This window comes from Polistes fuscatus, unplaced genomic scaffold (assembly GCF_010416935.1).
Source record: "Polistes fuscatus isolate 324 unplaced genomic scaffold, CU_Pfus_HIC Scaffold10, whole genome shotgun sequence".
Taxonomy (NCBI): Eukaryota; Metazoa; Arthropoda; class Insecta; order Hymenoptera; family Vespidae; genus Polistes; species Polistes fuscatus.
Genome location: NW_025112998.1, coordinates 5,830,566 through 5,845,465, shown reverse-complemented (window position 1 = coordinate 5,845,465; position 14,900 = coordinate 5,830,566). Strand labels below are relative to the sequence as shown.

Below are 14,900 nucleotides of genomic sequence, written 5' to 3'. Positions count from 1 at the left end.
CTTTATTGATTATATTATCGCTATAATTTATCCAACTAGAAATATATAGTTTCTTATCTTTGTTATCTCTCATTGTCTATCGATTATAATTTTCTTTATAGCCAAAAAAAGAAAAATCTGCAAAAAAAAATTATTTCGATATCTACTTATATATGAATGTCGAAAAAAAAAAAAAAACTAAAAAATATTAATACTATATCTTTGATTTCTCATAATTGTTACATTATAATCTAAATCATATAAAAAGAAGATATAATCGTCTCAACAGTCAACGATCAAATAATTTATTAATTGTATAGATAAAAATTAAGAAATGATAACAAAAACAAAAAAAGAAGAGAACAATTAAAGAGAAGAAAGAAGAGAAAAATATACAAAACAACGATAATGATTAGATAACTAATAGATCATTAATCTAAAATTTCTCAATCGATTAATTTTCTTATGAAAATAATTGTTGCACATTATCATGTCATAACATAGCTAAAACACGTGTCGATCATAAGACATTATATAATGGACGAAGTGATCTTTTGAAATATCGAAATAATAGAAATTATGCATAAACCAAACTAATATATTGATAATAGAAAACAAAAATTTATTTATTTATTTATTTATTTAATAATATTTTATTGACCCTAGAGCCTAGGCTCCCTAAAGGCCATTAATTACAGTGTAGTACAATGTAATGTATAGATAAAACAAAACGGAAATGAAAATTATGTAATTATTATTAAACTTATCACATTATATTAGTAGTAACGCACAGTAAGTAGATAAATGTAAAAAGAAAATAGTAAATAATAAATAAAAGTATAATGGTTCTATAATAGTAATATAGTAGTATTGGTTCAAAGCAATAAACATATGGTTAAAAAAAAAAAACGAAACAAAAATTAAATTAAATTTAATCGTAAAAATAATAGAATAAAATAGATAAATAAAAATAAAAAATAAAAGAATAGATAATAGGAAAAAAAAACCACTTCTTTCTTTTTCTAAATAATTTGTAAATAATTTTTCTTAGGATTTATATATACGTGTGTGTGGTTGTGTTTTTTTTTCTTAGTAAATTTTTGGTATAATATTTGTACATTAATTTATATTTTATCGAACAATACGTGTATGTTATATCTAATACATAATTCGATGCACAACTTCCATAACTCTATTAATTACATACACGATGAGTAAGCATTATTATCAAAAAAAAAAAAAAATAATCTGGCAGCGAAGTGGAATCAGAAAAAAATAGCAAATGCTTAAATTGATAAGAACGAATCAGTGGATATGAAAAAGATAACAATGTCAATGTAACATAAGAATAAACCATCAGTGTATGAAAAGAAAGGGAAGGAAATAGAGGAGAAACAGAAAGAGAGGGAAATATAAATAACTATATAAACCGAAACACAAAATACGAAATGTCTCATTTCGTTGCAGAATGAAAACGTGAAAAGACTGATCGGTTTCAACAAGTTTTTCAAATTTATCGTTTGAACAGTGTTTCGAAATAGGAGGGAATTCAAAGAAATTCAATGTGTTCGTTATTTATTACATCTTATTGAGAAAGTTTACATCAATTGTTCGTTATCGTTCATTGAAATATCAAATGACAATATTGGAAATTTAATAATTTAAAGAAAAATAAATTGGACAATTCAACGAGATGCAGCATTAAATTTGCAAAAGGGACAATCATCTTCTTGGATCTTCTTATTGCATGTATGTGTATCTTTTTCATTAATTTATTTAATTATTTTTACAATTTACATAATTTTAATTATGTAAAGATCAGCTGATAGAAAAATTAGCTATAAGATTACATTTACATTTTATCCAAAATCTAATCTCTTAATAACTTTTAATTATATTAATAAAGATAGAAATCATTTTTATTTTTTAATCATTTTTATTTTCTCTCTCTCTCTCTCTCTCTACTTTAAAGATAATCTACCAATGATATAATTTTAAGTGTCTTACTTAAAAATAGAATTACATATAAACAAAAAATAAAATTCGATCAAGCTAAACGATAGAGAGAAAAATAAAAGATCATAATTAAAATTAATTAATCGTGAGATTACTGTGAGAAAATTTGTTATTGTAAATAATAAAAATATTTATACGCACACGTACGCATACGTAATAAAATAATGTTATTCTTTCAGAGGACAAATGAAAGAAAACAGTTACTAAAAACTATTTCAAGAAATTATGGAGAAAAATAATGTTGGGGTTTCTAACGAAGCCCTTGTCTACACAACTGGTCAAACGCTCAAAGCGAAAAAACTTCCCCAGTTTATAGCAAGTTTTGCAGTATCGGTAGGAGCAATAGCAGCAGGTTTAATGATATCATGGACATCACAGACCGGTGAAGATGGTATCAAATTATCCGAAACATACAAGTTTCCTATTACACCAGAAGAATTTTCATGGGTCGGATCGTTGGCACCTCTTGGTGCTGCAGTTTCGTGCGTACCAATTGGTACACTTTCAGATATGATAGGCAGAAAGAATGCTATGTTATTACTTGTAATACCATTTACGATTGGCTGGTTGTTTATTATATTTGCTAACTCTGTCATTTATTTTTATATCGGAAGATTTCTGACAGGTTTTAGCGGTGGAGCTTTTTGCGTAACGGGTCCAATGTATACCTCGGAAATAAGTGAGAGTAAAATACGTGGAAGTTTAGGTACATTTTATCAGTTATTTTTATGTATAGGTATGCTAATACTATATGTTTCAAGTAGAGCTTTAAATATATTTGAAATATCCATTTTGGCTGGTGTCGCACCGTTACTCTTTGGCATAGTATTCTTCTTCATGCCTGAAACTCCGACGTATTATTTAATGAAAGAAAACGAAACAGCTGCCAGAGAAAGTTTTAAGAGGTTACGGGGTTCTCAATATAATATTGAACCGGAATTAAGTTTATTGAAAGAATCGATTGAAGAGATTAAAAGAAATAATGTATCTTTTCGAACAGCTATACGAACTAAAGCTTGTAAAAAAGCTATCCTTATATCTTACGGTCTAATGACGATTCAACAATTGAGCGGAGTTAATGCTATAGCAATTTATATCGGTTCTATATTTGAGAAAGCTGGTGGTTCGGTTACTGGTAACGAGGCTAGTATTATGATTGGTGTAATTGGAATAATTATGGTAATTACTGGTTCGATGATAGTTGATCGTCGTGGTAGAAAAATATTGCTTATAGTATCTATTGTTGGTACGTCTATATCTAATTTTTTATTTGGTATTCATTTCTATTTTATAGAAGAAATGGATATAACTGATGTAGGCTGGTTACCTTTACTATCCGTTCTTCTTTTTATCTTTTCATTTGGAATCGCACTTGGTCCACTTCCATGGATGATGATCAGTGAATTTTTTGCACCAGAAATTAAAGGTATCGCTGGTAGTAGTGCATGTTTGTTAAATTGGATATTGGCATTTATTGTAACTAAAACTTTTGTAAATTTGAATAATGTTTTACATACCTATGGTACCTTCTGGTTATATGCAATCATTTGTGCTGTAGGTATTCCTTTTATTATATTTGTGGTTCCTGAAACAAAAGGAAAATCGTTAGAACAAATTCAACGTGAATTAAACGCATAATTTCCAATATTAAGAAAAAATCTTATATAAATATATATATATATAATATTATATATATAAATGTAATGTATATAGATAATATTGTGTAATGTGTAATTACAAATGTTCATATTGCGAGACTGATTTTTTTGTACATAAATTTTGAAAGTCTGTAATATGTTTCGAATTTATAAATAATATACTATTTGTAGTTTTATACACATAATTTATAATCGTTTAAGTTAATGTAGATTATTATTATATTATTACTATCGGTAATAGTAGATTTCTAATTTATTTTATTCTACGTCGATAATACTTTATATTAAGATTACCGACGGTCGCTATTTTAAATGCAGAAAACTGCAATTACCGACCGTCGATATATTTTCAAAGTAGAAAACTAATGTTATCGATGGTCGATAAGATAAAGGCAGGACACTACTATTACCGATATCGCCTTAGCCGGCCTGCCACTAGAGTGGCTTTTGCGAATATTTTTTTCAGGTCGATGCGACACTATAGTGGCTCACTCGATTAGCTTACTTGCTCACCGTTTAAATTAAATAATCGCCTTCATAGTTATTCATATTTAAGTGAAATGTTAACGTTTTAGTATATATATATATGTATAATATATTTTTAAGAAAAATTATAATTTAATCATATTTACGTGAAACATAATTTAAGCAATCTTTACGTGAAACATACGAATTTTCTTTATATACGGTTGATAATTTTAAAACATTTAGATAGTAAAGTACTGCTTGTATATACGGTAACTGTTTAATAAACGACTTCGCAATAATAATTATTTTCAACTAATTAACGATAAATAAAAAATATTTAATAAAGTAAAGTTGAGGAGTTGGACAAATAAAAAGTGAACAATTGATTGAAAACAAAAGACAATAGAAAACTTCATTTCTTTGCTTAGAAATGGGGAAAAAAACGTTTTCAATTTTTTAATTACTAATAACTAATTAAATAATTAATTAATATAAAAAGAAAAAAAAAGAAAATAGAAAGAAAATTCACATCTGATTGTGAGACCAAATACTTATTACGTATCGACCTTCGTTTATGATTACATATTTGCGTTCTCCTTTATACGAATGTATGAATACCTGTGAATAGAATAAGAAAGATAGTTTGAAAAATAAAACGAGAGTGGAAGAGAGAGAGAGAGAGAAAAAAGATGGTGAAAATAACTGGGTGTACTGATTAAACGGATCAACGAGAAAAAAGAGGAATGTGAATATAGGAGTACTTGAATATTTCCATGCATATATATGTATATATATATATATACAACATATACACCATATATGTATGTACTGCTAGTAACCAAATGTGGAACAAAAGATATGTAAGTACATACGTCAATGATCGAATGAGTTTAAAATGGTTTTGACCGGTGAATCGTTAACCAAGTAGAAATTTCCTGTGTCAGATTTAATGATAATTGTTCAAAGTCATATCTATTTCTACAACGTTCCTTTTATATGATTTATTATAAGAATATGTATTCCAAATATTTTGTAGTAATTAATACTTCGTAGTAACATTGACACTCCATTTGAATTTCGCGCGCATTTTATAGAATGTGCAATTGAAATTTTGACAAATGGATATTTCGAAGACAAGATCATTCGTCTTAAAGTAAGTTAGTATTACAGAGAAAATGTATTATCTAGTCACACGTACAAACGAATATTAATGAAAGAAAATGAAGATTCACGATGTTCTCTCTATTCTCGAAAGATAATTTAAAAATACATCGTACCATATATATCTCTACAATAACGTATCTATGTCGTTTATTTTCAGCTTTAATATAATAACCAAAGGTAAAGAAATTTTTATCAATCCTTTCAATGCAATATTTCTATAGATATATTTCTATACGTAGATAAAAAGGTCAATCTTTTTTTTGTTACTTAAATGTTAACTCCTATCGTGTCGGTAATATAGTTTTTTACCTAACCTACCGTGTCATTCAAATTGCAATTCCAAAAATTTGTCTAAAATGTAATTTAAAACAATCGCCAATCGCATTGAATATTTTTAATTGCACGCTTAAGCAATGCAAGGTACGTGTTACTTATAACATTGATCCATAAAATGTTATCTATAAAACGTTATTATTGTTATCTAGAAATTTTTCTCGATTCGCAGTGAATTCATTATTCGTCGATAAGAAACTTTCTTTAGTACACTGTACTCGTCTATACTATTGTTAAAAGTTTTAGTGAATTGTAGGGATCCAGTGTCAGGTCGACACAAAAGGGAGATAAAGATAGATAGATAAAGAGAGAGAGAGAGAGAGAATACTTTTTGAAATGTTGACGTCATTGAGAGCATTTCATCATATATATTTTATCTCTCTCACTCTTCATGTTCATCTCGTCCTCTTTTTATTTACTCTACATTTACCTTTCTCTTTCACATATCATACATACATGCACACATACACATATATAGTATATACCTTCCCTCTCTCTCTTTCTCTTACTCCTAGTCGTGTTCTCTCTCACTCTATATGACGTCACTGTCGACACAATCGATTCGATCAGACGAAGCTTGCCTAACCTTACGAAGAACTCTAATGTCTTCTTTTATATACTTTTATATATATATATATATTCTAAAAAATTATGTAAATATATATTTAAGACATGTTTTATGTTTTATCTATTAGTTATATTTAATTTATTCAAATCTATCTATCTCTCCCTCTCTCTCTCTCTTTCTTTCTTTACCAGTTCCAAAATAATTCCCTCGACCTTTGAATTGGAATATTTTCTAAATGTAAATCTATCGGCAAATAAATACAAATGTCAAAGTATTTTCGTTTCATTAAATCTTCCAGAAACGTCGAAGCTTAAACTTACTTTTCGCGATTGTCCTTTTAACTTTAAGAGCAAAGGTCTACCCGCGGGCGACATTTTGAAATTCGAGCTTTACTGGAACGAGTTCGAAAAAAGGGAAAGAAAGAGATAGAATATATATGTGTTGCGTGTAACCGAGGGAGAAGGGTAGATATCGATGCGCGCGCAATCAAAGTGTAAACGGGTGATTAGTTTATTCGATCATTTAATAACAACGATACACACGCAATGACGATAAAAAAATAACGCAACATAATTAATAAATCGTAAAAGATTTCTTTCTTCTATTCTATTCATTATTCCTTACGATTTCAACTCGAGAAGAATACTAATTAAAATTAAATTCAATAATTAAATAAAATCATCATAAATACATATTATATAAATAACAAATGAAACAAATCCTAAAATTAGAATTAACAAAAGTAATATCATCAATTGTATACAATTTGATAAATACACATCTTCGTACTTATAAAAAGTCCACAGAAATACATATAACACTCATCCAGTTACTCGCACAGTTACACATACAATAATACATAGAAATAATATTTAAATCGAACAGATCGAAGAGAGAAACGATCTTTGAACCAAACGAACCCTACCCTGCCCCCTTTCCCCACTCTTTACTTCTACACACTAATGTAGCAATTCATTCTCAGGTGGCCTTTTAACCCCGAGCCTTTTTTCACGCCAGCGGGTATCTACAAACCCCTCTCTTCATCCTCAACCCCCGAACCCTTCGACTCTCGACACCCCTCACCCCCTGTTCATTTTCTTCTACTCACGTTGTATACATATTTTCAGAACGAACGACGAACGAAGGAACGAAGGAACGAACGAACGAAGGAACGAACGAACAAGCGAACGGATCGTTGGGAATATAGGGTATATAGTATCTACGTGCTGTAGGTACTTCATGTTAAAGGGTGGAGGATGAGGGGGATGAAAACGACCCGCCACCCCTCTTCAAATGTCAAAGGTTGCCGCGCAGCCTGGCTAAAAAGTATCCTCCTTTTCCATGAACCTACTGTACTCTACTACCAAAGCCAATGGCATTACTTCATTTTCTTTTTCATTCCTAACATGTTTATATTCTCTTCTACTTCAAATTTTGTTATTGTTTAATTCGTAATTATTTTGAGTAACGTTTTGATAATTATATTTGATTATTATTTGGATTTATATTTTATTGTAATTTTTTGTTATATTAATTTATATATTGTTATATTATTATATTTGATTATTATTTGGATTTATATTTTATTGTAATTTTTTTGTTATTTATTTGGTTGGTATTTTTTTTTTGTTTTTGTTTTTCAATGATTTTTAATATTATTTCTATCTCGAGAAATTTGAAGGGATTTTATTTTATTTTATTTTAAATTATTTTATTTTATTGCGAATTAACAGTATCATATCCTGTGTTTATAAAAATAATCTTATCATATTATAAGAACTTTTGTTACTTTTTTTTTTTTGTAGTAATGTAACGTTCCATAATTCGCAAACGTATTTCTATTTGATCGCTATTAATGTTTAATTATTTCAATCATGCATTCGATTAGTTCGTCAATAATATTCAATCATAAATCATATTATACTGTTTGTAATCTTTTATAATTATAAATGATAATGTGTGATATCTAATTTAAATATTAATCATATATTTACATATAGGAATTATTTCGATTAGTATTAATCTTGAATTAGTTTTAATCACCCGTACGATGTATATATTATTGAATAATATAAATCTCGTAAATCGTTATTACTTTTAAATGGAATTTTTTTCAACTTGGTTGAATAACAATAATCTATAAAAACGTAGATTATATTGAATATTAAGTTTCGAAATGGGTTTTTAAGGATACATGCTTTCATTTCCAGCGTTCTCGATAAAAAGTGGCAAACAAACAAGAACGTGGGAAGATGGTTGGTACAAATGGGTCTTCCTGGACGATATATTTTCTATCATATACGATCGTCCTGTTCGTTTTCATTCGTTTCATGCGCCAGACATACTGGCGCTATCATTTAATACATACTAAACGAAGTATTTATGTGCTTTTTAAATATGCTTTTTATATTCAAAAGAAAGAGACCCATATACGCATATACATTTTTTTTCTTTCCTAGATTATAGTATATTGAATTTTGTAATATTTTATATAGACACAAAAACTCAACGCACGCAAGAGGATACTTTTATTTTGTTTTAAAAAAAAAGAAAATAAGAGTTTCTATATTGAAAAATGATTATTTCTAATTGTAAAATATCGATCATACGATTTTAAGTGTTACACATTGGGTATTATAAATAACAAAAATTTATTTTCGATGAAAACAATGCATATATTTTCGAATGCAATCAATTTAATTTATAAGACGTATAACAGTATTTTAGAACGTTTAAAACATTATAGTTAGAGCAAACGTATACACGTAACAGCCTGTAATAAGCAATGCTATAAATAGTGGAGGTAATTCATAAACATTTAGGAAAGGAACGTTCGCGGTTAACGTAAGTCCGATATTCAGAATTTAGAAGAAAAGACCGAGGTATGAAGAAAATTCTCGAGTATTCTAAATTACGACGAATTGCGATGAACGAGAAAAGAGCATTAAATATTTAGGTCAAGTTAGTTTTGTTTTATTTTTATTTTTTACTTTTTTTAAAGTAATAAACTATTAGATATAAGATTCAATAATCAGTTAATCATTTAACAAAGGAATATTTAATCATTTTTAATAATCATTATTGAGTTTTCAAAATGATAGAATATATTGCACAATAATTAATTTTATTTTTTATATAAAGAAAAAAAGTCCGAAAACTAATTAAAGTAACGTCATCTTGTTCAATTTTTTTTTCTTTTTTATATAAAAGAAGATACCAATTCAATTTGATAATCCAGAATTTAGAAATCATTGTAATTAAATTACTTAATCAGAACTTCGACAAAAAATTAAAATGAAAAGAATTATTATTATTATTTAATGAAAAATATCAAACGTCGAAGAGAACGATACGATTCTCGTTCGATTATATCGAAGCAATTCTTGAAATATCGCATTGACATCTAACCTTTCGTTTTCGAATATTATTCGATCTTTTATTACATAAATAATACTTTCTCTTGTTATAAATGATTACATAAATATACATAATACCTTTCATCGATAAATTTGTACGATGTAGATAAAAAATGATAACGTTATCGTCGCTCTTACGTGAGATTTACACCCACTCACGTTTTGTATCCCCTTGGAAAAACGAATTACGATTGATGGAAATCCTGTCGAAGAAATCTAAATATATATCAACACTCGTATCACGTAACTTAAAAGAAATATTTACCAAAAGATCTCGTGGAAAAATTTTAGAAGATAGAAAAAATACATTAGGTCATTTATTCGATTTGAATATAAATCGATTTAACCTCGATCCGATTTGTAAGAATTTAAAACCAATTAAACATGTCGCAACGACAAAATGTCGACTATCCGCAAAGTGGAAAACAAATTCGAAAGCAGGTAAATCAAAAATCCTCAAGATTTTTATTAACAAGAAAGATTTCGTTTATTCAAATACGATTTTGTCTTATTCGTTCGTCCTTGGCGATACCTTAAAATTCAATATTCATAAAAAACAAATCCATAATAATAAAAATAACAGGGAAAAAAGTATTTGGCAAGAATGTATGAAACCCTCAAAAAATTCTTCATCCTTTTGGACGTTATCCAATCATTCGTGTTACTCAATCTCGATGATGGAAAATTATCCTTGGCAAAAAGGGCTCGTCCTTTCTACCATAAGATTTTATTCTACGAAAAAAGATAATTTGAATTTGATCGATGACGTATCCTGTACAACGAAATTTCATTCGAAATCATCGTTGGAAAATAAAAATTGTAAGGATCCTTCTAAGAACAATGTGAAGCAGGATCAAATCGAAAATAACATTTGTGAAAATGATATTCCAAAAGAATACTGCGAGGAAACGACTTATCGATCGGATTCCAATTCTTCTGTTAAAGATATTTGTCCCGCGGAATCATATTCCCAATGTCCTACTGATCCTAATTCACTCGACAACAAATTTTATTATTGTCCACCTCAAAAACCTGTTCTTCCTTGTCCCCCAAAAGGTAATATTATTAGTATACATTTATTTGGTACATTGTAATTTTTGTATCGTTTGTACTTCGTTTTTCATGATTTCATATATCGGGGGTGGATACAAAATTAGAATCAATTATTAGTAAAAAAACCTTACAACAGTCTAATCTTTTTTATACAGTATCGACAAAATTCAAATTTTGGAGGTTTCTGTCAATTTGCTCTTACGTATTACTTTTTGTCGCGTCAGTGATCATTAAACCAAAAGTGGAAGAAGAAAAAAAGAAACCAAGACCGCCATATTACGATGTTCCATATATGTATCGACGAACAAAGGTATTTATTCTTTTTTTTTTTTTTTATTATAAGAATATTATAAGTGTTCTGAACATATATATATATTATATATTCTATTACTATCAGTTAAATCATAGAAGAAACCATTGGTTTGCCATCGAAATAAATCAACTTTTTTGAGAAAGTATATAAAAAGAATTCTATTTATATATTATATATATATATATATATTAAATATTCTATATATTATCTAATGTCATTGTTGATACTCCTATGACCAAGTTATTGCGTTCCACGCATTTCGAAGTAGTAATCCCTTGTACACCCTCAACATTCCCGATAATCGATTAATGAAGCCCTACATGAAGGAACGCTTCGGTTAACCGCACACTGATTAGCTTTGAAATTATACATTTTCAATTTATTTCCTTTTTCATATTGACCTCGATCTATCTATCCATCATAAACAACTGTTTTCACGATAATTAATTAATTATCATTAACTGTGACATTTGAAATATTAGTATTACACAATATGTCAGCATTTAGTTATGCAATTCAGTTAAATCATAGAAGAAACCATTTTGGTTTTCCATCGAAATAAATCAACTTTTTTGAGAAAGTATATAAAAAGAATTCTATTATACGCTACAAAAACTAATAGTCTTAGGGGAAATTACGAGATTATATTTAAATTCATAATTATTATATGTTATTTCAAAATTTAGCTGGTCATTTTACATATTAACGGATTTCACAAAATAACTTCAACGTGTATATATATATATGTTCATTAATCTAACATTTTTCACTTTAAATGATATTATTTACGGTTCAAAAATGAATATCCTTTTTTTAACTTGTTTATGACAATTTTTCTATTTTATCTTTTTTTTATCAATATTTGTTCTCGCTTATATTGTTTTTTTTAATAACCAAGGACGAGTTAAAGCCTGCGTCCCGATAATTATATCATCGTCGATATCAATTAACACGCTCCATTTTAACAGCCCTTTCCTTGGGGGGATGGTAATCACACACTATTCCACAATCCTAGAAAAAATCCTGTTCCACCAGACGGTTACGAAGTTGATGATTCGTAGCAAGATAAATCATTCGCAAGAAAAAAAAGAAAAAAGTAATATGTTTTGTTTTAAGTTAAAATATTTGTAAGAATATAAAATTAAAAAACTTATCAATAAAAATGTAAAATATAATTTAGCTATATGAACGGTGATCAAATAATTAATAAAAAGAATTATGGTTAATAGAAAAACTTGTTTAAAATACATAAATTAGAATATTTATTCTTGGAAAATGGATAAAATTGTTCCATGTATATGTATTATGTGTATACGTCCACACATTTACAGATACAAAAAAATACATAACGACGCTTAGTCATTCTGTTTTAACTCTCGGTATTTTACAAGTGCCAAGATCATTGAGAATTATTTGTTGGGATATTTTCGTGCTTCTCATGACCATTTTATTTACTCTTAGGATAAATATAATAAATATCGTAAAGAAATGATACAACTCTTTATTTTTTACTTTTTACCGAGAAAATAAACTTTCATGTGGACTCTTTAAACAAGTATATACTACTCGTCGATCTTTTTCTGAATAATGTTGATTTTTCTTTTTCTTTTCTTTTTTTTTTTTACGTCTATAGATACTTACTTTATATAATTTGAAATTAGATTTGTCTCTTTTAAAACACGAGAGATAGATTTATGACATTCAAAGATAGAAATAACGTAATAGAATATTAATAGCAATATAAATTGAAAAATTATATTAAAAAAAAAAGAAAGGGTAAAGAAAAATGTTAAGTAAATATTATAAAAAATACATATTTATTATTAATATTAATATATTATCAATTAAACAAAAAACGGTTTATAATAATTTAGCATATAAATAGAAGATTATAATTAAATATTCATTTATGTAGTTTTTTTTAAGTCGTATAACTCTTGACAAAATTTACATATTACATAAGATATAAGATTATTAAAATGACTTTCTTTTTTACCGAATCAAAATATCGTAGACTGTGTATTACGAAATGCTTTAATTAATAGGATTTACCGGTGTTTACTTTGCAAATCTTAGTAATACCTGGGATTGATGAACGTTTAACGCTTGGTTATCTCAATTTAGAAAATGCAATTTTTAAGATGGTAGGTAGTTATGGAAATACGATTCTTGATATTTCATTACTCTTCCGTTTTTCACTTCGTAATTGAACACTCACAAACAACATTTTCCATTTCCACACCGCAAGCATTTGATTTTATTTATTATATAATATACAACCATCTATAACGTTATCTATACAAATTTAATATTATGTATTCTTTTATTTGTTCATTTTTTGTTGTTGTAAATAAAAAAAGTAAAGTAAGGGAAGTATGAGTAGAAGTAATAAAACGCAGAACGAGTAAAAATATAGTATAAAGTAATGTCGTAATTTATCTTGTCGGAAATCATATAACACATTCCCTTTTTTTTATCCTCCATTATCTTCATCCAAAAAACATGAGAGAAGAGAAAGAAATCTCCCAAATTTGGGCCACGAGATAAAAGATGCTACTAGGTCCAGTTATTGAACAAAATGAAAATGCGTATTAGCTTTATTTGAAATTATTACGTTCATAAATATATTTTCTAAATTTATAAATACATTCCCCAAATCGAATAGAAAATATTTGATCATATTTTTATACGCTTTTTCATTAAAAAGGAAAACATTTAAAAATGGTACGAAAAGTAAATATTCTTATGTAAATTTTGTGTATTCTCATTATGTGATTAGAATACTTGCATATCTCATGAAAAGAATGGAAACTTTGTTATTTAAATAGCACGATGAAATTTTTATATTTACTAAATTTGCATAGAAAATTATTATGCTTCGAGATGATGATCGTGATAATAAATGAGAGAGAAAAGTGGAAAGAAATGTTAGTTGAAAGAAGAGAAATATTCTTAGAGTATATAATAATCGAATTAGAAGGCAAGGTTGTCAGCAAGTTCTATCAAATCTGACCTTGTTTCGCACTCTTCTTCGTTATTCCCTTGATGCCGAAAAAACAATTCGTACAAATTAACAATCGTACAAAAATCAATGATTTATTTATTATAATTATCAAAAAAAAAAAAAACAATCCAAAAGGTGTCCCTTAATATTAATAAGAAATCAAATATCACAATTTTGGTCAATTTTTAATTATTTTGTCGTAGGTCATTGAACTTGTCTTAACTAAAAATAAAATTAATCAAAGTGTGTCATATATTATACAAGTAAATATTGTGTTATTTTAGTTGTAATATTCATAATCAACAAATATTTCTATATCCACTATAAAAATCCAATCCAAATCTGATGAAATGTTAATTTCAAATATTCATATTATTCGAATTTAAAATAAATGCAAAATAAAAACCATGATATCACAATATATACAAATTTTAAATAAAATTTCTAATATTATTTTGAACGCGAAAATAAATCTCTCGTAAGGAAAATTCGATTGGCTTATCATTTCCGGTCCGGACTACCGGTTTCCCTTCTCATTAAACGTTATCCTTGTAAAGTAACAGCTAACGCGTAGCCGGTCGTTCCTATAATAATCGGGGCAGATTTTAGTTTTCATTTTTTCTCTCCTTTTTCTTTCTTATTTTTTTTGTTTCTTCTTTTACCATGTAAACGCGCAAACGCGTTACGTTTTCCAGCTCGATGGAGGGGCGGCAATATGATTCGCGGCGCAGCTGGTTTCGCGTTCCTTCCTTCGTTTCCCGGTTTCGATCAATAGCTTAGGTCCCTAGGACGTGGTGAAGGTGGTTGTCCAGGCCAGTGGCGGATTCAGAACATAACTCTTCGACGAAGATGATGCACTTTCTAGAATAAATACCCACAATCGTTGATCTATCGATTTTATTCAGCGTATGTTCTATCTTCCTATTTT

General features: G+C 27.8%; 1 protein-coding gene and 3 long non-coding RNA genes across 4 annotated transcripts; 1 reads left to right on the top strand and 3 right to left on the bottom strand.

The window, feature by feature from the left end:
- Positions 1-1,091: 1,091 nt before the first annotated feature.
- On the top strand, positions 1,092-3,633 carry LOC122525904 (facilitated trehalose transporter Tret1-like). Its single transcript, XM_043648936.1, has 2 exons — positions 1,092-1,728; positions 2,175-3,633. The coding sequence occupies exon 2, from the start codon at positions 2,221-2,223 to the stop codon at positions 3,631-3,633; it is 1,413 nt and encodes a 470-aa protein (XP_043504871.1). The 5' UTR covers positions 1,092-1,728; positions 2,175-2,220.
- LOC122525905 lies at positions 2,687-3,854 on the bottom strand. The gene is made up of 4 exons (XR_006305913.1): positions 3,734-3,854; positions 3,513-3,580; positions 3,323-3,427; positions 2,687-2,836 (listed from the first exon to the last, which is right to left on the bottom strand). It is a non-coding gene; the product is annotated as an uncharacterized LOC122525905 (long non-coding RNA).
- A 2,511-nt stretch (positions 3,855-6,365) lies between these two features.
- Positions 6,366-7,320, bottom strand: LOC122525906. Its single transcript, XR_006305914.1, has 2 exons — positions 6,507-7,320; positions 6,366-6,429 (listed from the first exon to the last, which is right to left on the bottom strand). It is a non-coding gene; the product is annotated as an uncharacterized LOC122525906 (long non-coding RNA).
- A 6,824-nt stretch (positions 7,321-14,144) lies between these two features.
- LOC122524028 lies at positions 14,145-14,850 on the bottom strand. The gene is made up of 2 exons (XR_006305434.1): positions 14,635-14,850; positions 14,145-14,556 (listed from the first exon to the last, which is right to left on the bottom strand). It is a non-coding gene; the product is annotated as an uncharacterized LOC122524028 (long non-coding RNA).
- Between the last annotated feature and the right edge of the window lie 50 nt (positions 14,851-14,900).

Coding starts and splice junctions, on each gene's coding strand:
- LOC122525904 (XM_043648936.1), top strand. CDS start 2,221: ATGGAGAAAAATAATGTTGGGGTTTCTAACGAAGCCCTTGTCTACACA.